At 33.1% G+C, this 27,353-nt stretch overlaps 1 protein-coding gene across 21 annotated transcripts in view; it reads left to right on the top strand.

Moving 5' to 3' along the window:
- The window catches only part of LOC114328741 (arfGAP with SH3 domain, ANK repeat and PH domain-containing protein), a 415,375-nt gene that overhangs the window by 199,213 nt on the left and 188,809 nt on the right, over positions 1–27,353 (top strand). For all 21 annotated transcript variants that reach the window (XM_050663451.1, XM_050663458.1, XM_050663453.1 and 18 more), the window contains exon 2: positions 24,307–24,379. In XM_050663451.1, coding sequence (XP_050519408.1) covers positions 24,307–24,379 — 73 coding nt within the window. The remainder of the gene's footprint in view (positions 1–24,306; positions 24,380–27,353) is intronic.

Raw genomic sequence — 27,353 nt, forward strand, 5'->3', positions numbered from 1 at the left:
TTCCTTAGTGACAAAATTTACAACTTTTTCTCAGCATCTATTCATCGTTAATCGTTGGACTATGCTGAAAAATTATATTTCTATGTATGAAAGTAGAATAATTGATGCAATTACTCCCATTAGAGACCAAATTGAAGAAATTTACGATGCTCTTGTAGAAATCACTGTGAATAAAAACAACGATAAAATGGTTGCTCATGAAGCAAGCTGTTTGGCAAAACAAATCCGTGATTTTACTTTTCATTGCTCTGTGGTAATATGGCATGACGTTTTACTTTACATCAACGTAGTCGCATATGCAGAGTATTGATATGTGAGCGGATCAAGCTATCAGTTTATTAGAAAAATCAGAAATTCATTTTAAGTCTCTCGGAAGTGATTTAAAATTCCAGGGCTATTTGACAGACGCAAAAAGGCTAATCAAAGTTAGAAATTGAGAATCTGAAAAGGAGGCTGAAGATGGTACGGGATCTAGATCCAAAGACACGATATAAAGTTGACTTCTATTTAAAAATTATAGACACAACCGTTAATGCATTAAGCGATAGATTTCAGCAAATTAAGAGCCATGGTGAAAATTTTAAGTTTGTGGGTATACCAAAGTCCCCCTTGGGGGGCGGCGGTCGCCGATCTTGCCCAGGGCGGCAAAATCCCTAGGGCCGGGCCTGCGCACACGTTTCCACACCACCTTTGAGATAGTGTACTTAGCGCGTTTTTTAAAAGTGGTTTCCCCAGTAGGCCTATTCCACGGATCTGTTATGATTCTGTTTAATTTGCGTTATATAAAGCGGTATAAATAAAAAAAGGGAAATTTATCAAACTGGTTCATAATTTTCTAATACTTCTGCTTCCCTTGTTCTTCTTCTCCTTTTGTTCTTCTTCCTCTTCTTCACCTTCTAGTCCTTCTTCTTTTTCTTGTTCTTCTTCTTCTTCTTCTTCTTGTTGATCCTGGGTGAAAGTAAATTGCCCCAATAATGACACATCGCATGGCTCATCGATAGAATCAAATGAATCCTCAATTATTGTTGGTGATTCAACATTGGAGCACAACAACGGTTCGTTACCGTTTTTTTAATTTAATTTAAACTAATATTTGCCGCGATATTTTATTTGTTTATAAGCCAAAAAATTGTTTATAATTCTAAAATATTCCTGAGGCAGCTCAAATAGTCCAATTTCAATTCTATAAAGTACATTAGATAGGTATAGTGCATTTTTATACGAAAATCATAGTTATTCTGGTGTATCATAATTATTCTGGTTTTTATTGCGACCGTAAAATTTTAATTAACAATTTAATTGTTGCTATAAACTATTCGTTAGATTGTCGCCGGGTCCGGAAATATAATCTACTATAAAAAAGCTTGTATATCACCAAGCTATTTAATTATTAATAAATAATTACTTCCCTAAAATTTTAGTTGAAAATTAAATATTTTGTTGGGAAAACTCAGATTTTCCAAAATTTTCGTCGAAGGAAATTTGAAAAAAATATCTTTTGTGCAGAATTAAATTACGGTGAATTTTTATGTGGGTGTTTCTGTTTTAAAGTTAAAATCTTCGGAGTTACAGTGCAATAACTGAAAAAAAGAAGATTTCGGAACGTTAATTTGTTTATAAACAAAATAGCACACTTTCTACATACTTCTTCTTCTTCTTCATGTACCATGAACGTTGACTAGCATCATAGCTATAGTAATTTTATTCACTGTCACCCCCCTGAATAGCATGCTTGTATCAACACAATATCAATCTCACAAGTTCTTCAACCATGAGGTCCTTCTTCGTCCTGGACTGCGTTTGCCTGCTATTTTTCCTTGCATAATATTTTGCAGCAATCTATATTTGGGACCTCTCATTACATGTCTGAGATACTCCAGCTTTCTATATACCTCAGTAGTCTTGCTGAGACGTTCTAGTATTGTGGAATTTCGAGTCTTCTCTGCATACCTTTTTTTTTGGATTGAGGTGGAACTCTCTTAGCAGACTAGGGAAGGTGTCCCTAGTACTGTTGAACTCGGACAGGAGAGGAGAACACGCTGGGGCCCACAGACCAGAGTATGGCCCATGCGTCCCGCGTGCCCCCCATAACCAGCCGTCTACCAACTTAAACCACCCCCTCTACCGACCCGGAACATCCGTGGACGTGTTCATTAGTGAACGATACATATGGATATTCCGCTCGGTCTGTAAGTAGGTCTCAAGAAGATTTGCATAGATCCTCTATGCTAGCGGTCCGCAACCTTTTTGATATTGCGACCCCAAAATTAAAAAAAAGAGTTATGAGCGACCCCAGAAAAAAATCACTAAATTAACAAGTGCAAAGGTTGGTTCAGACGAAATTAAGGTAAACTTCAATTATCCTCCATGTTGTACTTAGCTGTTTTTATTTCGTAAATTATGTTGAAGAGTTTATTTATTTTGGAAAGTAATATTAGAGCAAACTATGCATTTAACATAATATTTATGATGTCATTAAATGAGACAAGCAATTATTTTAACATTTTATTTAAAAAAAAAATAGGTACATGGTACATATACGTAAGTTTACAAACTAATGTGAACCTTGTGCTTGCACACTTGCAGTCAGTATATTAATTCTGGGTGATACATTATCAGAAGGAGACACCCTCAAATCAGGTTCTACGTTAAGTCTGGAGCGATATTTTGTTTTTATAGCAGTCAATGTGGAGAAAGCTGTCTCGCACATGTATGTAGATGCGAATGGCAGCAATTTCAGCAGAGATGTTTTGTATAACAGTGGATATTCCTTTTCCATCATTATCCAGAACTTGGATAGATCCGTGGTTTTGAAAATAGATCGAAGGCTTTCATCGGACAATAAATCGATGAGCTGCTCCTTTTCTTCATCTTCACAGTGTTAAGATAACAAGTGAATGGATTAATTATCCATTGATCGTCGTGTGACGTATCTGGGAATCGTATTTCCAAGTCTTGCTTAAGGCTTGTAAGATGCATGATGATTTTGGTTTTAATTTCTTCTTCGAGCTTTGTATTGGTTTTTTCAGAAAATTTCTCCAAACATGCAAACATCTCGTAGTTTTCAGCACTGATTTCGTCTATCCACAAACTTATTTTCCTACAAAAAGCTTTTTTTTTGTTAGCCAAAATCAATACATTTGTACTCTTTCCTTGCAACGATTGATTTAAATCACTAAGTTTTTCAAAAATGTTCGAAAGATAGCCAACTGTTGCCAGCCAATTTTCATTCAAGAAATATTCCGCTACCTTTGGTTCTCGTTCAAGTAGAAATAATCTGATTTCATCTTTGAGACCAAATACACGTTGGAGTATTTTTCCTCGCGATATCCACCTGACCTCCGTATGTAACAGTAGATTTTCGTATTTTGATCCCAATTCGAGACACATTATTTTGAAAAGGCGACTGTTCAATGCGCGAGGACATTGAGGACTCTCCGTTTTAAGGACATTGTGTAAGTAAAGAGAGGTTATATTTTAAGCATTAGCCTTAATAAAATTCGATAAGTACAGGACCTTGTTGACTTTTTTGACGACCCCATAAAGATCTTTCGCGACCCCAGGGTTGCGGACCGCTGCTCTATGCTATCCTCACCTACATAAAGTTGTGCTCATGACGAGGTGCCAACCCTCGCTCCCTGGTATCCCTCGTACTGCTCGTAATCGTATCGTACCATATTATCGATCGCCAGATGCATTATTTTAAATGCGCGCGTTCACTAAAATTAAGAGTAGGATACTAGCGATACCATCCTTTGGTCTCCGTAGTAAACAAACCCTGTCGTTTCACTACGGAGAGCAATGGATTGTATCCTTGCCTTGTATCTATTGTTGTCGTCCCCCTTCGTATTTACTCAGTGTTTGTTACAGTATACCTGGTATTAGATACATGGGTACGATGCATTGATCGGTATAAGGCTTGGCGCCTCGTAGTGAACAAACCCTAAGAGCAGAAAGGAGGATAGGGGAGGTCTTTGAGTGACGTATTGAATTGAAATAGAAATAAGGTAGGGGTTGAGGTCATGTGTATTTGTGTACAATGTTACTTAATCTTATTTTTTAAGGTAAGATAGGGGATAGTGGATAGGGGTATATCTCTGTATACGATGTTATTGTAAAACTTATTGAGAAAAGTATGGTTTTTTTTATTTATTTTTTTTTTTTCATTTTTTTTACTTTTTTATTTAATACTACCTAGGTAATACCTACATTACTAAAATATGCAAACTTAAGATTTGATTCCAGCAACAAAATAGCTGGTAAAAATAACATTTCCTTGTTTTTTCCTAATTTGCCCAGAGTAATATCATTACATTGACGTGTTAAGTTGATACATAGTTGGAGTGTGTGGCCCAGAAACGAGGCCCCGCTTGCAATAACAGTTAAAAATTGGTTGAATTTACTTCCTAATTCCATTATCGTATTATTAATATGTCCAACATATGGCGACTACTAGTTAAACAAACTCTACTTAAATTGTTTGTTTATGTAAATTCCATTTGTCGTATTAGGTACCTAATTCGGCCATAAAACGCACCAAAAAAATAGTTGTCGCTAATAGTATGTAACTCTTAACATAACTGTATACGCAAATATACCTAAATATTATAATACACCTAAATATTATGTAGGTACCTAAATATGACATACCTAAATATTATAAATAGGACCCTAACGACCTTGATGCAGTGGAATTTTGTAATTTCAGGAGCTTTATTGGAATTCGAGGTCGTTACACCTCGACTCGACTTCAATAAACACACTGTATATAAAGAAGGAATAAATAAATAAGTATTCATTTTACATATTTATGTAATAAAGTAAAAAATATGTTCTAATTTTCAAATTAATTTTAACAGAAATCATTGACAAATATGTATGTATTCGTATACACGGTGAAATACAAAAGAAAATTGCTTTTCTTAAATGTACAACCGTTGTACAATGTACAACCCTATATTATATTTGTTCAAAAGATTGCATTTATTTCATTTTTATAAAGCATTTATGTACCTATACCCTTTACCTAAAGTGCCTAAAGAAGAGATATATATCACAGCGGACATGCCCGTCGAAAATCCCTCTTTTGAAGAAACCCAAAAGGCCTTAAGCTGAAAAATCACAAAGCGCCGGGTACGGACGATATGTATATCAGCAGAACTTCTGAAAGGTGGTGGAGACGCACTACATCGCCAAATCCACCAGTTAATAACACAAATATGGTTAGAAGAAAGGATACCAGCAAGATGGAAGAAGAACATTATAGTGCCCATCCACAAAAAAGGGGACAAAACAAAATGCGCGAATTATAGAGGAATTTCACTCCTAAACACGGCATATAAAATCCTCTCAAACATCATTCTTAGTAGACTAACCCCTTATGCTGAAAATATCCTAGGAGAATATCAAGCCGGTTTTAGGGCAGACAGATCCACAATAGATCAACTATTCACGCTGAGACAGCTTCTAGAAAAGGGATGGGAGTATAACAGACCCATACACAATCTCTTCGTAGACTTTCGACAGGCATATGATAGCGTAGAAAGAAGCCAAGTATGGAATGCCATGGCGGAGTTCTCAATACCAAAGAAACTCATTCGGATGACTAAAGTCTGTATGGAGGGTGGAATATCAAAAGTACTTAAGTACGTAAATAATAAACTGTCTGATAGCTTTGAAATCAACAGTGGACTCAAACAGGGTAATGCGTTATCTCCACTACTTTTTAACCTTGTATTAGAGAAAGCCATGAGGTCGGCCGAAATAAAAACAGAACTGCTATCGGTTCAAGGTCCCTACTAGCAAATGCCTCCTCTACACATCGGCAGACGTGTCCGCGGACGGCATCTGCGTATGCATCCGCAGATGTGTAGATGGGGTAATTTGATCGTCTGTTGTTTACCTCGGACCTCTACGACGCATTAGTTTTCGCAGTGAATTCAAAGTAAATATTGCGTCACCCAAGAATTAATACAGACTGAACGATTTACGCGAATAATAGTTAAGAGAATGGATAGAAAGTTAGAGACTTATCAACCAAGAGAACAGGCAGGATTCCGAAAAAATTACGGAACAAATGACCATCTACAAAGTATAAAAACCCTGATAGAGAAAGTAGTGGAATACAATAAACCCCTAGTTCTACTTTTTATCGATTTTCATAAAGCCTTTGACACAGTTGAACTTAGCAAAATATTACAGGCGCTTAAAGAATGCAGGCTAGATTATAGGTATACAAAATTATTACACAAAATATACTTACAGGCAACAACCACTGTCAAATTACATACTAACAGTAATCGCATAAAAATAGAACGGGGGGTTAGACAAGGAGACCCAATGTCACCTAAACTTTTTAATACGGTCTTAGAACATGCTTTCAAGAGTTTGGATTGGATGACAAAGGGAATAAAAATAGATGGAGAATACCTAAACAACTTACGTTTCGCCGATGATATAGTCATAGTAGCTGAGGATCTAGGTATGGCAAGAGAGATGGTACAAGAACTCGTTGTAGCTACAGAAAATGTAGGTTTAAATATAAACATCTCGAAAACAAAAATAATGACAAATTTGGTACCCAACCAGAACATCAGTATTGGTGGGAAGGAAATAGAACTCGTAGATAGATATAAATACCTGGGACATGAAATTACGATTGGCAGGGATAACCAGACTCATGAGCTGAAGAGAAGAATCGGTCTTGGGTGGGCAGCATTTGGAAAACTGAGAGAAACTTTTAAAAGTGAGTTACCCACATGTCTAAAGAGAAAGGTATTCGATCAGTGCGTCCTCCCAGTCTTGACGTACGGATCAGAAACACTTACCTTAACTAAAGCCTCGGCTACCAAACTAAGAGTCACGCAGAGAAGAATGGAGCGGTCAATGTTAGGAATAACTCTGCGAGACAAAATCAGAAACGAAGAAATCAGGAGAAGAACAAAGGTGACTGACGTCATCGAGAGGATAGCCAGGTTGAAGTGGAGATGGGCAGGACACGTAGCCAGAATGACAGATGGGCGATGGACGAAGAGGTTATTGGAATGGAGGCCAAGAGAAGACAAGAGAAGCGTCGGTCGACCGCCTACAAGATGGACTGACGACTTAAGAAAGGTAAATAAAAACTGGATGAGGGCGGCGCAGGATAGATGGGGTTGGAAACGAGGGGAGGAGGCCTATGTTCAGCAGTGGACTTTTGAGGCTGGATGATGAACGATTTACAGATGTGTACTGCAGATCACAGATCACCTACCTCCTCTAGATGTTTCACGATAACGCTTTGGTTAAATATGAAAAACAGCGCTCCATGCCGCTTGTATCGGAACTAATCCAAGCGGGAATTTCAAAATGTAATCTTGGTGGGAAGAAAATGTTAGGTTAAAATATTAAATATTACAATATATACAAATTTTGTATAGTTGAAAAAAAAATAATTTGGTTTTAAAATATGCAAATTATTTTTAATTTCAAATATACAAAATACCATTTGGGAAAAAATAAGACATGACAACGTATTTTTATTTATTTATTTAATACCAGCAAAACCACTTTGTATATACTTTTTTACAAATCGTATCTTTACAAATGAAATTATTAATAAGTTATCTTCCAAATTGAGTTCCAAATACTTCTACAAAAGGGTATCTCAAATGATTGAAACATGTGTGCATCTCCACTTGTTGAAGGACTTTCAACTAAAACAAAAAATTAATATAATTGATTTGATAATAACCATGATTCATTTCACGTAAAATAATTTTTATTAATTATATATTTTCAGTAGGGGTTGGGGTTACTTACCTGGTGTTGCATTCATTTTCATTTGCTTCCATGTCCATACACCACTAACTTTGTTACTTGTTCTCTAATAACAAATACTACTTGTTGAACTCACCATGCAAATGTAAGCTAGGAATTGATTCTTCCTAGGGATCTTCAAATCACATTCGTTTTGTTTCAAAAACTGTATTTGAATCCATTTTATCTAAATCAGGATTTTTATTATTACAATCAGATAAACATTTTGACATAAAGATAAATGTATTGGCATACTCTTAGACAAGGAAAAAAGAGAGGACGGGTAACACTCTAACACTCATTTAAAACACACGTTCCAAAAGTGAAGCCAGTTTTTGGTTTGTTTGTCACCAGAAACATGGCGGTCACGTCAAAAATAACAATGGGTTGCCAGTGGTGGGTGTTGGTTGAAGGTTAAAATTTCATAAAAAATAAAGTAAATCATCATCTAAAATTCGTAATAAAAACATATGTATGTATTGAAACATATGTACGTAATATGAGCAACTTAATAAAACATTTACCGTACACAAATTCTTCATTTTAAATACATTTCATGTTTTTATTTTAAGTACTCAATGCATAACAATACCCCAAAGATACGTCGATGATCAAAATCTCTGGTGTCAGTTTGGCTTCACTTTTGGTCATAGGATTACTCGTCCTCTCTCTTTCCTTGTCTAAGGGCATACTGACAATGATGACAATTGACAAATTATAATGACACTCAGACTCAGTGATATAGAAGAAATCTTTACTCCAGGTGCATGGCGACATCTTAAAAAACGTATCATTACTAAAAATGACATTTAGTTTAGTATGACCTTGAGATACCTGCGTGAAACATCTAAAGAGATTTAAGTGATCTGTGCTGCAGATGTGTGGTCAGCGCGTGATGATACATCGGCAGATGCATCCGCAGACGCGTCTGCCGATGTGTAGAGGAGGAATTCAGATGACATTGATCTCGTTGGAGACTCCATCCTATCCACAAAAGCCATTTTCAACAAGGTAGAAGGAGAAACAAGCGAAGTAGGGCTGGGGATTAATGAAGAGAAGACGAAATATATGTGTATAAATAGAACGACACGTAGAGACAGGATAGGACAAAATGTGACGGTCAACACCTTCAATTTCGAGAGAGTACAACGTTTTAAGTATCTGGGGGCCGTAATCGAAGGTGACAACGATGTTACTGAAGAAATAAAATACAGAATCCAATTAGCAAATCGCTGTCTATTCGCACTGGATAAGCTTATAAAATCAAAAAATCTTACAAGAAGTTCCAAGATCAAAATCTATAAATCCATAGTCAGACCTGTACTAACATATGGATGCGAAACGTGGACCATGACCAAATCAAACGAAGAAAAGCTCAGACGTTTTGAACGAAAAATACTTGGAAAAATTTTCGGACCTCACCACGACATTAACACAAACCAGTATAGGATCAGAACCAACATAGAATTAAAAGCACTCTACAATGACACCGATATTTTCCAAGAAATTAAATCACAGCGACTTAGATGGGTAGGCCACGTGCACAGACTTCATAACGAGAGACTTGTAAAACTGGTATGGGAGGAGATTCCTACAGGCAAAAGACCACTCGGACATCCCAGAATGCGATGGAGAGATAACATCCAAGCAGATTTCCGAAAAATGAACATCCCATTTGACCCTAGGTTGATGGAAGACCGAACAAATTGGAAGAAAGTTGTACAGGACCCAACCAGGGTTGTAGCGCTACGTGATGATGATGATGATGATGATGATGATGATGATGATGATGATGATGAGGCGTAAAATCTAGGGTCTAGGACATTTCGCCGTCGCCGTTTCGCCATAGAGCCGTTTCGCCGTCGCCATTTCGTTGTTAGCATTCCTACTTATAATTTCGGGATGATCATTACTTGTACTTATATAAGTTTTGAATGGTTTTCGAACGATTATATACTATCACTTATCGCTTTTGCATAATGAAGTTTTTTATTTTTGATACAGTAAAAACAATTGAAATTGAAATCCCTTTTCTCAATATTGTTTATTTCCGGGAATTTTCTGGGACATTTAGTATAAAAAAAGTTAGTATGTTATCACGTTATTGCGACATTTAGTGTAAAAAAGTTAGTATGTTATCACGTTCTTGTAAACTTAACCAATGCCGGGATGGCGACGGCGAAACGGCCGACGGCGAACTGGCTCGACGGCGAAACGGCCGACGGCGAAGTGGCTCGACGGCGAAATGGCGACGGCGAAACGGCGACGGCGAAACGTCCCAGTCCGTAAAATCTATTCTATTAGCAAGTTTTCCATAATATGTAGTTTTTTTTCTGTATTTCTCATCTTAACAGAAATATCTTAAGTTTCCAACTGTATAGATTTTCTGGAGTACGAATACAGGTCATAAGTAATTGAGATAGAGAAAAAAAACGTCTGGAGCAGTATTACTAATATGTATGCAACTCCCATTTCCTTGAGCGGTTTAAAATGTATAAAATGTCTCTTCGGTTATTAAGGTTGTAGACAAATCACTTTTTTATATGGGTTATTTTTAACGTTTGTTCAAATCTCGGCGTGACAGCTGATGATATAACCTTTTAACAAGTCTTAATGCTTTAACAACAAATTAAATAGCGACGACCTCAACGGAAAGTCATACTTTGCGTACAGGCTAAGGTTATTAAAAAACGGAAAGACAGTAGCGCTCGTTACAGAGGCGGTGTAATAGGGGTTTTCCATGTCACGTCAACTAGGATCTATTAATTGACAGGCTTACAACTTTCTAAGTCGCCCCCTCTATGATTCGTAATAGACTCTACATGATTTAGTTCATTGAGATCAGGTCGTTAAGCAGCTTTTAAAAATATAAAAATGTACAGGGTATTCCATTAATAATAAAGTTTACGGATTTAGGCATGCGTGAAGCACATTGCACATTTAAATTTATGTTTAAAAAGCACACATTTATTATTTTTTTAAAACAAGGACAAAAATAATTTTTAAGTAATTTCCACCCTAGACGAAGGAAGAAAAAACTCGTCTGACAGATGTATTATAATAGTGGAGAAGATGTAACATTGGAGTACCCATGAGAAGGGTTGGCGCCGATGTGAAAATAGCCCGATCATGGAACACAAAATTTTACGAAAACCTCCAAAAAAATAAAGGAAGGATGAAAATTTGGGAATAGGTAGTTGAAATTGTCTATTATTATACAGGATGAGTCATGAAGAACTGTACATACTCCTACCTCGTATGCAGGCCTCTCTGGGGAATAACAAATGACCATTAAAAAGTGTCTGCTCCCATTGTTTAATAATATACAGGGCGAGTTGTTAATTTTTACAGAAATTTGTATTCGTCATAATTTTTTAATAGTAAGATCAATGTGTCTCTTATTTTGGTCAATCATTACACTATTACCACCCAATCAACTGATTTATTCATACTAGAAAAAATCAGGTCCGGCTTTAAAAAATTTGTTCGTTTTGGTCTTAGAAAAAAATTTCACCCTGTATACGGTTTTTGATAACTCTAATAAGAATTTTCAAAATTAGACAAATATTCAATTAATATGGCATATTTATTTTTTCCCTACACAATTACTTAATTTTTTATGAAAAAATCAAATTTGACTATGAATTAAAAGTTTGGTGAAAAGAACCATAGATTTAAAAAAAATAATTTTTTTTACAAAAATTAATGTTTTTTAACAAATATTTAATTTATAAGTTACCGCCCAATCAACTGATTTATTCAAACTAGAAAAAAATCAGGCCCGGCTTTAAAAAATTAGTTGGTTTATGTCTTAGAAAAAAATTTCACCCTGTATACGGTTTTTGAAAACTCTAATAAGAATTTTACAAATTAGACAAATACAGTAAAACCTCCGTTAACCGAAACCTTTTTAACCGAAACATCGTTTAACCGAAATGGCTGACAGTTTCAATAATTTTGTCAACAAAAAATAAATTAACAAAAAAGCAATAAAATTAAGGAAAATGAACATATTTAGAGTGAGTTTTTAACGTAATTTTCTATTTTCTTTTGTGTTTTCCTTTGACAACGATGTTTTGCAGCTATACATCTCCAAGACTATGTAATTTGATACAAAAAGAATTCAAAAAACAATGTTATTTTTAACCGAAATTTTTGTTATCCGAAATGGCCTTCCCCCCAATTATTTCGGTTAACGTAGGTTTTACTGTATGTAATTAAAATGGCATATTTATTTTTTCCCCACACGATTACTTAATTTTTTATAAAAAAATCAAATTTGACTATGAATTAAAAGTTTGGTGAAGTGAACCATAGATTTAAAAAAATTAACTTTTATTACAAACATTTTTTTTGAAGAAATATTTAATTTATGAGTAATAATACTACCACTGCTCGTGCTATACGTTTTAAATAATACAACCTTTTTAGCCAATTTCCAGAATTTTAAAAGGAACAGGTTGTTTTGAATAATACTAAAACATCATCCTGCGTAATATTTGTTTGTCAAAAAGGAGATAAACAAATAAACTTAAATTAAACAAAAACAAAAAGAAATATTTTTCCCGTCGTTTTTTGCATCACTACCTTCTCACCATGTATTAATACTATGTATGTGTATAAAAATGATAATTTGACATTATCGTTGTTTGAGTACATAATTTGACTTTTCGTTCGCCATCGTTATTATTTATTTGTGTTTCTTACACTGTTTGTACTTTTTTGCATTATCATATTTTACAAAATAGTTTGCCGAATCTACTTGCCAAAGTAGCCTCCCGAGGTATGTACTTAATGCACGCTGGGGTATCACCACATTTCTCAGTTGCTGTTCGTCAACATCTTCATGTAACTTATGGAAATAGGTGAGGTGGATAGGACTCGGAGGGTCTCATGCATGACCACCTAGATCACCTGATTTTAACCCTGTCGACTATTCCCTATGGGGTCGATTAAAAGAAATGGTTTATCGAGAAAATATCAATACGCGACAAGAACTAAGTGTGTAATTGATAAAATTATTAATTCTTGTAACGTTATTAGAAATTATCCTTAACTCTCAGGATGCCTATTTAGACAGTTGATGGTCCGACAAAGATGGATTTCATTTCGAAAATGTGCTATAAATCTCAAAAAAATTGTTTTATTGTTTTATTTGTTTCTTAATTTATTTATGTATCTATGTATATAATTATTGTTGTACACACTTACATATTGTTAAATTTACTTAAACATGCAAATAGATCCGTTTACGTTCAATGTTCTACATAATATGTACTTTCTTTTCGTTAATTTAAAAAATAAATTTACTGTACATATTTTGTAAAAAAAATATATTTTTTTAAATCTATGGTTCACTTCACCAAACTTTTAATTCATAGACAAATGTGATTTTTGTATAAAAAATAAGTAATCGTGTGTAATTCTTATTAGAGTTTTCAAAAATCATATACAGGGTGAAATCTTTTCTAAATCCGGGCCTGACTTTTTTCTAGTTTGAATAAATCAGTTGATTGTGTGGTAACTTATAAATTAAATATTTGTTCAAAAAAAAATTAAGTTTTGTAATAAAAGTTAATTTTTTTAAATCTATGGTTCACTTTACCAAACTTTTAATTCATAGTCAAATTTGATTTTTTTATAAAAAATTAAGTACCTAATCGTGTGGGGAAAAAATAAATATGCCATTTTAATTGCCTATTTGTCTAATTTGTAAAATTATTATTAGAGTTTTCAAAAACACAGGGTGAATTTTTTTCTAAGACCAAAACGAACTAATTTTTTAAAGCCGGACCTGATTTTTTTCTAGTTTGAATAAATCAGTTGATCGGGTGGTAATAGGTAACAATTGACCAAAATAAGAGACACATCGATCTTACTGTTCAAAAATTATGACGAATACAAATTTCTGTAAAAATTAACAACTCGTCCTGTATATTATTAAACAATGGGAGCAGACACTTTTTAATGGTCATTTGTTATTCCCCATAGGGGCCTTTATACGAGGTAGGAGTATGTACAGTTCCTCATGACTCACCCTGTATAAGAAAAAGTTTACAATTCTACATCCCCTCCATTTTACAAAAATTGGGAAATACGGGGTGAAAATATTTTCTCGGGAGTGAAAAAATATACGTTCAAAATAGGCCCGGAATTGGATAAAATGACTAATTCTAAGCAACTTTTGTTCTGTAAAGTTTTTTCACTAAGTCAATACTTTTTGAGTTAGTTGAAAGTGAATATGTTCAATTTTAACAAAAAAAACCTGTTTTTGGATGGTTTTTCGCAGATAACTCAAAAAGTAAGTATTCTTGCGAAAAAATTTTCTTAGTAAAAATATAGCTTATTAAAAATTGAAAAAAATGGTCTACGCGTAAGGTCTGCAGACCCAGTAAAAGCAGAGTTGTAGCTAATGAAAAGTAGGTTCTTCTTCGTCAAATTCCAAATCGAATATTTCAATGTGAAATAACCAAAAAAGAGAGCACTTTTCGGGGAAAATTCATTACAACTTTTTTAAAGTGTTTAAAAAAAAGATTTATTTTTGTTTTGAAAAAAAACTTCTAACATTTTTTTTATTTATAACACTAAAACATTTTTTTAATTTGAAAAAAAATGGAATTGTTCATGGAATTAACTTAAAAATTATTAGTAATACCAAAATATACAAAAAAGAGTAATATACAAAAAATAAAAGGGGCCAACAATATTTTGAGCGTAGCTCACTTACTGTTAATGTTACAAGTTTTTTTAAAAATCAAAAATAAATATTTTTTTAAACACTTTAAAAAAGTTGAAATGAATTTTCCCCGAAAAGTGCTCCGTTTTTGGGTTATTTCACAGTGAAATATTCGATTTGGAATTTGATGAAGAAGAACCTACTCTTCATTAGCTACAACTCTGCTTCTACTGGGTCTACAGACCTCAAGCATACACTATTTTTTTCAGTTTTTTTATAAGCTATATTTTTGCTAAGAATATTTTTTCGCTGAAATACTTACTTTTTGAGTTATCTCCGAAAAACCGTCCAAAAACTGAAACAACTGAAACTAAACAGCTTTAAAAAAATTAATAATTCGTAGCAATTTATCTTCACAATAAATTGCTCGCATTTATCGCTTCGTTTAAACGCCACTTATCATTCGAACTACTACAGAAAGTTGGGGGTTAATATACAGGGTGTGACAAAAAGACAGGTCATAAATTAAGCCACATATTCTGGGACCAAAAATAGTTTGATTGAACCCAACTTACCTTAGTACACATAAAAAAGTTACAGCCCCTTGAACTTACAAAATAAAAATCGATTTTTTCCACTGTATCGAAAACTATTAGAGAGTTTTTATTGAAAATGGACATGTGGCATTCTTATGGTAGGAATATCTTAAAAAAATAAAATAAACCAAAAGGTTTTGTTCCCTTGAACCAATATTTGTGTACGTTCCACTTAAAGTATTATTGTCGTATGTATCATTAGTTGAACTAAATGTTTTTAAAACTTTTTTGTCTATTAGTACTTTCTCGACAAACCAGTTTTTGACGAGATATTTTGAACATTTAAAAAATCCAACACGTATTTTTAAATGGCAAAGTAAAATTATAGAGACCTGGCAATAATGTTATGAGAATAATATTCTAAAATTTTACTTTACTATTTAAACATAATGTGTTGGATTTTACAAATGTTCAAAATATCTCGATAAAACTGTCTTATCGAAAAATTACTAAGAGTCAAAGTTTTAAAAATATTCTGTGTAACTAATAGTATTTACCATAATAGTAATTTAATTGGAACGTACACAAATATTTGGTGTTGTTTAAGGGAACATAAACCCCATAAAACTTTTATGGTGTCCACACATTGCAATGTAATTTTTTTAAGATGTTCCTGCCATGAGAATGCCACATGTCCATTTTCAATAAAAAATCTGTAATAGTTTTCTATACTATATTGAAAAAAATCGATTTTCATTTTGTAACTTCAAAGAGCTGTAACTTTTTTATGTGCACATTTGTAGTAAGGTATATTACGTACAATGGAACTATTTTTGGTCCCAGAATATGTGGTTTATTTTTGACCTGTCTTTTTGTTACACCCTGTATAATAATAAAACTAACTATTAGAGCCGATTAGCGATTGTTCAAAGCTTAGGTCGTTCAAAGCTTCGTCTCAGTTACTCAGGTGTAGGCACGTCTTATACTAATAGGGCTTTTCATTCACAGTCATTTGTTTCGAGCTTCTGTCATGTGTCACATAATATTAATATATCTACGTCATACGTTATTGGTATATACAATGATACAAACCAAAGACGTATGACGTAGATATATTAATATTATGTGACACATGACAGAAGCTCGAAACAAATGACAATCGATGAAAAGCCCTATTGAAAAAGTGAACAATGTTGTATTACTTGTCAGTGGACACAGACATCACAGAAATTTTATATGCCTATGATGCCTATGATCTGAACAAATCAGAAATGAACAAACATGTGTGACATTTATAAGGAAAAAAAGAAATAAAAGATGAAGTTTGTTTTCAATCCTAATAGTAAAATTAATAATATTGAAAATATTAAAAATATTACTAAAAGATTTTTAAATTGAAAACTTATTGGTACACTTTCCTGGTGACAACCTCCAAGGCTTCTACAAATTGCAAGCACATGGATGCTGCAGTGAAGACAAAGGGAAGGAATTCTACACTATGCAATTCACATCCCCGTCTGCAGCATGGTAAAGTTCCAACGGAAAGTGCATCTGGTTACTCTACGGAGTAATACGACTATAAAATAAAAATGTATACCATTTTTATTCAGTTGCAATGCGAAGGCAAAACAATCTTACTTTTCAATTAGAATACGGAGCGCAGTCCAGTCCCCTGAATCGCGATTTTCGGCTCTTATTGACAGTATATTTAGTTGATAAAAGATATGAGCGCCAACTATTTTTATAAGAAAAATAGTGAAACAAAATAGAACGTTAATAAATGAATAAAATCAATAGAAATTGGCAACAAATCAGAAATGAACAAACATGTGTGACATTTATAAGGAAAATAAGAAATAAAAGATGAAGTTTGTTATCAATCCTAATAGTAAAATTAATAATATTGAAAATATTAAAAATATTACTAAAAGATTTTTAAATTGATAACTTATTGGTACACTTTCCTGGTGACAACCTCCAAGGCTTCTACAAATTGCAAGCACATGGATGCTGCAGTGAAGACAAAGGGAAGGAATTCTACACTATGCAATTCACATCCCCGTCTGCAGCTTGGTAAAGTTCCAACGGAAAATGCACCTGGTTACTCTACGGAGTAATACGACTATAAAATAAAAATGTATACCATTTTTATTCAGTTGCAATGCGAAGGCAAAACAATCTTACTTTTCAATTAGAATCCGGAGCGCAGTCCAGTCCCCTGAATTGCGATTTTCGGCTCTGAAGCCGATGCCGCACTGCAGGATGCTAGATGGTGGCTTGGATGGTGGATTTTAAAGGTGGATGGTGGAGGGTCGCTGCATCCAGGACGCAGTGAATAGAGTGAAATGAAGTCAGTATCCAACTGACTGCTGAGGAGACATCATGCCTCTCTCTAAAGTTGCGAAAAAAATGTTACTATCTTCGGCAATTATAATGGCAAATAATGTAAAAAGAAATTTTGTCATTATTTTATTACTAAGCTGTTATTTTTAAGTAATAATAATAAGCGCCAGCACGTATTAGGCGGCCGTCTATGGTGAGTGCGAGAGAGATACCATTCCGGCAGTCCAATGGGGAATCTTACTCGGACTTAGCCGCGTCAATACGATCTTACGGCTTATTGTTAATACTTAAAAATAACAGCTTAGTAATACATTAATTCATGTAGGGGGGGCTTTAAACTTTGATTTAGTCACTTTCTGACTTTCATAATAATAATTTTTAACCGAGTTATTAAGTCTTAAAAATGGCCATTTTCGCGTTTTTCAAATTTTAAATTGCTTATAACTCGAAAACCATCAACTTTAGAGAAAAATTACAAGAGACCTTGTTTGTCCGGAATGGTCTAAAAAAGTTAAAAAAGATTTGCGGACCAAAAATAATAATTTTTGCAATTTGATTAAAAAAAATTGTTAAAAAAAATTTGGACCACTTTTCTCGTGGGCGACTTCTTGAACCTTATTCTGGGGTGTATTACAAATGTGATTATGCAAAAAATGATTGCCCTTATTTTATAAACAGCACTTATTACGCTTTCCTCCATATATGTAATATATTTATAGCGAGGCTACCCGGATGGATTATCAAACACGAGTGAAATGGGTGGATAGACGCCTGGCGGACCACCGGATGGGTAGATGGCAGTGGAAGGCCACTGCGGCTACCGTCGTTGTATTATTCGTGGTATAAGTAGCTGGATTGTCGCCAGGCGGGTATCTACCATCCACCATCCTACCAAACTTCCTGCACTGCGGCATCGGCCTTATTGGAGCCTCATAGGAGAGAACGTAGGCACTGTTCTCCATACCCCAATTGACCAGCACCGAGAGCTTTTCCCACCCATTGCAACTGAAGTGAAGGTACTAGGTGACTAGCGTCATCTGGCAGTTGAAAGATGAAGTTTGTTTTCAATCCTGATAGTAAAATTAATAATATTGAAAATATTAAAAATATTACTAAAAGATTTTTAAATTGAAAACTTATTGGTACACTTTCCTGGTGACAACCTCCAAGGCTTCTACAAATTGCAAGCACATGGATTGTTTTGCCTTCGCATTGCAACTGAATAAAAATGGTATACATTTTTATTTTATAGTCGTATTACTCCGTAGAGTAACCAGGTGCATTTTCCGTTGGAACTTTACCAAGCTGCAGACGGGGATGTGAATTGCATAGTGTAGCATTCCTCCCCTTTGTCTTCACTGCAGCATCCATGTGCTTGCAATTTGTAGAAGCCTTGGAGGTTGTCACCAGGAAAGTGTACCAATAAGTTTTCAATTTAAAAATCTTTTAGTAATATTTTTAATATTTTCAATATTATTAATTTTACTATTAGGATTGAAAACAAACTTCATCTTTCAACTGCCAGATGACGCTAGTCACCTAGTACCTTCACTTCAGTTGCAATGGGTGGGAAAAGCTCTCGGTGCTGGTCAATTGGGGTATGGAGAACAGTGCCTACGTTCTCTCCGATGAGGCTCCAATAAGAGCCGAAAATCGCGATTCAGGGGACTGGACTGCGCTCCGTATTCTAATTGAAAAATAAGATTGTTTTGCCTTCGCATTGCAACTGAATAAAAATGGTATACATTTTTATTTTTAAAAAAAGAAATCTAAAAATGTAAACAAAACGAAATATTCTTAGATAATTTGACTTTGACCAGCCTATAACTTATGTTAGATTAAAATAACTCAGAGAAGAAAGTAACACGTTTTTTCATTGAAATCATGTTGAGTCACATCTTCCCACCTTCCAAGAAACTCATTAAATCAACTTTTAGCCACCTATGGCTATGCAATTTTTATTTTATAACAAAAACAACATTTATTTAATATAAAGACTTGAAGTTATCTAATCCTAGAAAAATTAAGACAGTGTAACTACGATACGAATGTAGTGATGGTGTTGTGCTCGAAGGTGAACTGAATTAAGTGATAAATATACTACAGGGAGATAAGCAAGAAATAGACCATGTTCGGGACACTGAAATATCCAGGTAGCTGACAACTTTTTTAGTTATTATCGACCTATAGGATGAAAACCTATCTGTTTCCTGCCTAGAGTTCGCGTCCGTTTTTAATTAACAATTTAGAGCAAAAAACGCGATTTTTTCGATTTTTTGCATTCCATCAAAAAGCTAAATAATTGACATAAAATTACAAAATTTTATTTTTGTAGAACATTGAAAACCTTTAAAATGTCGATTTTTGAAAGTTAAAAAGTTAATTTGTTGCTTCTCAAATTGCAAAATAAGTGAAAATCGTTATTTGTTAATAACTCTTACTAAAACTAACTTAGAACTTAAAAATTAATTAGTTTAAAAGGTATTTTATTTGTTTATCCCAGAGACCTTTATTTTGCAATAACATAAAAGTAGAAGAGTGATAGGTACTATCAAAATGTATTAAAAAAGATAAAAAAATTGTCTGATATATTTAAAAATCCTAATGCCAAATTTTTGAAATTTTGTAGTTTACAAACATTTAGAATAACTTTAAAAATATTGTCCGTAGAAAAAATCTTTTTACATATTCGAAAATCTGGTATTTTACACGAATTTTTAAAAATGTAGTTCAAATGGTGACTAGCCGTGGTAATAGAACAAGAGGCAGCGCTGAAAAATCTATTTGAATTTACTAAAGCTAGATTTTTCACAGTTGATTACTGTGAGTGTGTAGAGAAACATACTTCGGTCGGTCAAGCGAAACGTAGAACAGGGGTTACTGAGAGGGTATCAAAGTTGCTTTCCTACGAAGGTAATTATTTCCATTTACTAAGGCTGAAAATCAGTACACACATTCTAAATTAAATATAAATAAAAGTTATTATAGTCGGTCAGCTGTATGACGGGACAGAGCCGGTCGGTCGGCCCCAATAGTCGATTGAGGAAATGAAGCATTTTGGCTCGCAATTTTTTCGTCCAGCATGGATTTACTTTAAATTTTCACAGAGTGTAGGGAATAGTCCAAGGATCATTTTTTATATCATGCCGCTATTATACGCTAAAACCTTGGGGGTGGTTGCCACCCCATCTCGGGGGTGGGAATTTTTTATTACATTTTAACCATGTAATTCGATGGAAAAAGTGATTCTAAGAAAAAAATGTTTTTTACATTTTCTTCGTAAAACTAATGTTTTTCGAGTTATTCGCGCTTGAAAATAACAGTTTTTCGACGAAAAAATCGACTTTTTTAGAGGGTTTTTTGAGAATACCTAGAAAAATATGCATTTAATCAAAAAACTGTGGATAGTGAAATTGTATCTTTTAGTAACACAAACCAAATTCTTTTCCTATAATATCTTTAAGACCTATACAAACCGAGATACGGCATGTTAAAGGTTAGCTTTTTTCGTCAAATGCACAATTTGAAATATTCAAAGCCAAATAATGGGAAAAATTTGCATTTTTCGAGGAAAACTTAAATAATCTTTTTCAAGTATACAATTAGACCTTTCAAAAAAAATAATAAAAAGTTTCTAGCATGAAAATTAAGCGACTTACAAAAAAAATTCGGTACCTGCTTTTCTCTACGAAAAAATCAGTGAAAACAGACCCCTAACTACCTTCCTAATTCAAAATTGGTCTTCACCTTTTTGCAGTTCCTTTTATATTTATATTATCAATACACTCAAGGAGTTTGACCCATTTAAAGTGCCTAATTTTGGAAAAATTTGAGTTTAAAGAAAAATTGAATTTTTTTCAATTTGTTATTTTTCACCTTTTACTTCAAACTATCTCCGAAAATACTGAAGATATGAAAAAAATTATTAACTACTAAATTGTAGCTTTTTTAATTACTAAAATTAACCTGTGCATAAATTTTCATAATAGTTAGCCAAATATAGCTGTTTAAAACCTCTATTTACCAGCAAACACCCCCTTATTCGGGCCCTTTAAACCCACCCCAATTAAAAACTAAGGCATCTTACGGAATATAATTTACACAGTCTTATAGCTCTTTAAAAATCCTACAAAATCATTTTTGAGGGGTCTTATTACTGAGAGGGTATCAAAGTTGCTTTCCTACGAAGCTAATTAAATCCATTTACTAAGGCTGAAAAACAGTACACAGTGAGATATAATATTTTTCTAAAATTAGTAATTGTAAATAGGTCAAACTCCTTGAGTGTATTGATAATATAAATATAAAAGGAACTACAGAAAGGTGAAGACCAATTTTGAATTAGGAAGGTAGTTAGGGGATTGTTTTCACTGATTTTTTCGTAGAGAAAAGCAGGTACCGACATTTTTTTGTAAGTCGCTTAATTTTCATGCTAGAAACTTTTTATTATTTTTTTTGAAAGGTCTAATTGTATACTTGAAAAAAGATTATTTAAGTTTTCCTCGAAAAATGCAAATTTTTCCCATTATTTGGCTTTGAATATTTCAAATTATGCATTTGACGAAAAAAGCTAACCTTTAACATGCCGTATCTCGGTTTGTATTGGTCTTAAAGATATTATTGGAAAATAATTTGGTTTGTGTTACTAAAAGATACAATTTTGATATCTACAGTTTTTTTTGATTAAATGCATATTTTTCGAGGTATTCTCAAAAAACCCTCTAAAAATGTCGATTTTTTCGTCGAAAAACTGTTATTTTCAAGCGCGAATAACTCGAAAAATATTAGTTTTACGAAGAAAATATAAAAAACATTTTTTTCTTAGAATCACTTTTTCCATCGAATTACATGGTTAAAATGTAATAAAAAATTCCCACCCCCGAGATGGGGTGGCAACCACCCCAAGGTTTTAGCGTAAGATAGCGGCATGATATAGAAAATAATCCTTGGACTATTCCGTACCTGCTGTGAAAATTTCAAGTAAATCCATGCTGGACGAAAAAATTGTGAGCCAAAATGCTTCATTTCCTCAATCGACTATTGGGGCCGACCGACCGGCTCTGTCCCGTCATACAGCTGACCGACTATAATTACTTTTATTTATTTTAATTTAGAATGTGTGTACTGATTTTCAGCCTTAGTAAATGGAAATAATTACCTTCGTAGGAAAGCAATTTTGATAGCCTCTCAGTAACCCCTGTCCTACGTTTCGCTTGACCGACTGCAGTATGTTTCTCTACACACTCACAGTAATCAACTGTGAAAAATGAAGGGGGAGTTGGGAGCGAACAAATGCAGAAGTTCAAAAACTAAAAAAGCAACTCGAAACTACTATCATTTTCTATATCTCGGGATCTACCCAATGGACTTTGATCTTTCTTTTTTTAATTTGTATGTACTTTTTGTTTATATTACAAATATACAATTTGTCTAGACATTTATTAATTAAGAAACAGTCTAATTTATTTACAATTTTTGAAAAAATGATTTTTTCAAGGATTGTTTAAACAAATTTGACTGTTTATTAACTAATAAATTTATAAACAAATTACATATTTGTAATGTACGTAGAAATTACATACAAATTCAAAAAAAGAAAGTTCAAAATCCGTAGAGTAGATCCGGAGATACAAAAAATTATATTAGTTTGAAATTGCTTTTTCGGTATTTGAACTCGGCGGATTTGTAGGTTCCCCTAGTAACCATATGAACTACATTTTTGAAAGTTAGTAGAGGGTCCTGTGAAGGTAAAATGTTTATGTAAATTTTTTAAATCCCATTCTTTAAAATTACATCAATGAGATTCCTTAATTATTATAAACAAATTAACTATGAATTAGGCTAAATTTTTTTATTTGAAGATTCGTGTCAAAGCTTTTCGTATGTATAAAAAGATTTTTTCAACGGACAATATTTTTAAAGTTATTCGGAATGTTTAATAACCTGTAAAATTTCAAAAATTTGGCATTAGGATTTTTGACTATTAAATAATTTTTTATCTTTTTTTAATACATTTTGATATTATCATTCTTCCACTTTCATTTGGCATACGCAGAATTACCCCATCTGCATTATTTTCTGTCTTATGTTATTGCGAGACAAAGGTCTCTGGGATAAACAAATAGAAATAACTTTTAAACTAATTAATGGATCGCTCTCAAATTTGAAGGGGTTTGTTAAGTACCCCAATACCCAATTTTCGGTGAAACACTAAAGTTCTAAGTTAGTTTTCGTAAAAGTTATTAACAATATCGATTTTCACTTATTATGCAATTTGAGAAGCAACAAAAGTTATTAACAATATCGATTTTCACTTATTTTGCAATTTGAGAAGCAACAAATTGACTTAAAAATCGGCAATTTCAAGCTTTTTCAATGTTCTGAAAATTAAATTTTGTAATTTTATGTCGACTACTTAGCTTTTAATTGGAGTGCAAAAATCGAAAATATCGCGTTTGTGGCACTAAATTGTTAATAATTAAAAAATGGACGCGAACTTTAGGCAGGAAACATGGAGGTATTCATCCTATAGGTCAACTGTCAACAATAACTAAAAAAGTAGTCAGCTACCTGGTTATTTCAGTGTCCTGAGAAAATCCTTATTTCTCCGGACTATAAATTTGTTTTTTGCAATAAAATTATCGTCGGACCAATATCTATAACGCTAGTAAACCAAACATAAATCAACAGATTCTAGATATAGTAGCTGATGTTTCGAAATCAAAATATAACTTTTAACTCGAGTATAATTTCAGTGAAATCGATTAGATATTACTGTATCTGTATCTACTTGTATTACTGTATCTCTATCTAATATGTAACTACTTTCCCGACTGCTACTATACTTTGTACGCTTATAGTGATTATGCTTCCGAAAGACGAATGTTTTTATACAGACTTATAGACTATAAATTGTCTCATTTCAATGATATTGATCTCGTTTCTTTGTTACAGACATTGGACTACGACCGAGATGGGCTGACTAAAATGAAAAAGGCCATAAAGGCCATCCACACCTCAGGAAACTGTGAGTAAATACTTTTTATTTAGTTGGGGTTCATTTTAAGGGTGCGTACATACCATTGCTTTCACTAGTCTCTCGATATCGATGTTAGTCGGGATGAAATGTTCAAATTTCAGCATCATCAGCCGTTTTGAGTCCACTGCTGAACATGGCGCTTGATGTCGTCCGAGCACCTTGTTGGATGCAGGGCGTCCTCGATTACGATAAGCATCGTGTCTAGGTGTCCACTCTAAAATTTTCTTTGTCCAACTTCCATCTTTGAACCCGGCAACATTGTCCTGCCCAGTTCCACTTCAGCGTTGTGGTTCCGTAACAGTAGTTTTTTTTCCAACTGTTTTATTTAAAACTCTGTCTCTGAAGAATATATTCAACATATATCTCACCATTGCTCTCTCTACCACTTGTATTTTATTGATTACTTTTATGGTAAACGTTAGAACTGGGAGTAGACGTTGATCAAAGACCTTCCTTTCAAGCACATGGGAAGATTTGTTCTAAAGACTTCCTAGTCCAGGGCGCATCTGTTTTGAGATGGACGTTGAGAGGTGACTCATATTGTTTTGCAGAAATTGCTTGGAATTAACTCATATAATAATAACTGAGTTATCCTCCCACTCAAAAAGGTCCGGAACATTGTTTAAATAATCAAAATGTCAAAAAATGAAGGAAAAATTCGATTTTTTTTCTTCGTTTTTTGATTATAACTTTCAAAGTATTCACTTCCGAGAAAAGTTGCATAATTAAATTTCCTACAATATAGGATTGGTTAAAAATTGTCACCCTTGTTGCAAAATAGTAATAACTGCAAAAAAACCATAAAAAAACAAGTATTCGCATTTTACGTTTTTCAACCATTTATGCTACACTTAGGACCTTCATATTTTACTTAGACAAACTTTATGATACAATAAAACAATACAGTAAATTTCATTAAGATCGTTCCGATAGATTTTGCAAAATAAATTTTGCAATCCAGTTTTCGCAAAAAAATTCATTTTTTTTTAAATGTTGCGGGACTGAAAATAAAGCAGATAGCAAGTTAAATTTTTTCTTACATATAGAAGATTACCGTACCTTTCATTTGCAATTTGCAAAATTAAAATCGGTTAACTACCACGGCGTCAGGAATTTTTTTAAATAAACAATAATTTTTGGTGCTACGCGCAGGACAGCGGTGTTCGATTCACACAAGTTGATTTCCACCAAAATTTCTTCCAATCTTTATCTAATATATTATTTTCTTACGCTATATTTTATTGTATTTTAATATTTTAATTCCACAAAAATCAAACTAATTTGATTATTGTTTGTGAAATAGTGTTTAAACAATTGCATATGTTTAAAAATAATAAACTTTTGTTCTCGTAAGTTAAAATATATGAACAAACAAAGTTTTTGCTAAAAAAAGTGTAATTTCAAAGGACAGAGTATGTGTTTTTTATTTTGCAATAAACAAATTTATTTATTTATATCGAAATGTACTAAAAATTAAAATTTATCAATCATTATCAAAGGTCATTCGAATGTCCAATCAGAGCAAACGTATCCGTCCTGCGCGTAGCACCAAAAATTAATGTTTTTTAAAAAAAATTCCTGACGCCGTGGTAGTTAACCGGTTTTAAATTTGAAAATTGCAAATCAAAGGTACAGTATTCTTCTGTGTGTTTTATTTTCAGTCCTGCAATATTTTGAAAAAATGATTTTTTTTTGCGAAAGCTGGATTGCTAAATTTATTTTGCAAAATCTATTAAACCGACCTTAATGAAATTTACAGAAATGTTTTATTATATCATAAAGTTTTTCAGGGTGAAATATGAAGGTCCTGAGTCTAGCATAAATGGTTGAAAAACGTAAAATGCGAATACTTGTTTTTTTTATGGTTTTTTCGCAATTATTCCTATTTTGCAACAAGTCTGACAATTTTTAAAATTTTTGACTAATCCTATATTGTAAGAAATTTAATTACGCAACTTTTATGTCAGTGCAACTTTTCTCGGAAATGAATACTTTTAAAGTTATAATCAAAAAACGAAGAAAAAAATCGAAATTTTCCTCTAAGTTAAAATATATGAACAAAGAAAGTTTTTGCTAAAAAAATTGTTATTTCAAAGGACAGCGCATGTATTTTTATTTTGCAATAAACAAATTTATTTATTTATATTGAAATGTAGTAAAAATTAAAATTTATCAATAATTATCAAAGGTCACTGGAACGCCCAATCAGAGCAAACGTGTCCGCTGTCCTGCGCGTAGCACCAAAAATTAATGTTTATTTAAAAAAATTCCTGACGTCGTGGTAGTTAACCGATTTTAATTTTGCAAATTTGCAAATGGAAGGTACAGTACTCTTCTATATGTCAAAAAAATTTTAACTTGCTATCTGCTTTATTTTCAGTCCTGCAACATTTTGAAAAAATGAATTTTTTTTGCGAAACCTGGATTGCAAAATCTATTGAACTGATCTTAATGAAATTTACAGAATTGTTTTTATATCATAAAGTTTTTCTGGTTAAAATATGAAGGTCCTAAGTGTAGCATAAATGGATGAAAAACGTAAAATGCGAATACTTGTTTTTTATGGTTTTTTTCGCAATTACCTAAAATTTTAACCAATCCTATATTGTAGGAAATTTAATTTCGCAACATTTATGTCAGTGTAACTTTTCTCAGAAGTGAATACTATGAAAGTTAAAATCAAAAAAACGAAAAAAAAATGGAATTTCTTCTTCATTTTTTGACATTTTGATTATTTAAACAATGTTCCGGGAGTGGGAGGATAACTCAATTATTATTATATGAGTTATTTTCAAGCAATTTCTGCAAAAAATATGTCACCTCTCAACATCCAAATGTACTAATATTTTTATAGTGATGCGCTCAGTTTTCCGTAAGCCGCACATGCCAGTCCTATTCTCCTGTTTAATTGTGTTGTTTGATTATCTCTTCCTAATTTAATCTCGTGGCCCAGATATCTATA

The sequence above is a fragment of the Diabrotica virgifera genome, chromosome 10 (assembly GCF_917563875.1).
Source record: "Diabrotica virgifera virgifera chromosome 10, PGI_DIABVI_V3a".
Classification (NCBI taxonomy): Eukaryota; Metazoa; Arthropoda; class Insecta; order Coleoptera; family Chrysomelidae; genus Diabrotica; species Diabrotica virgifera.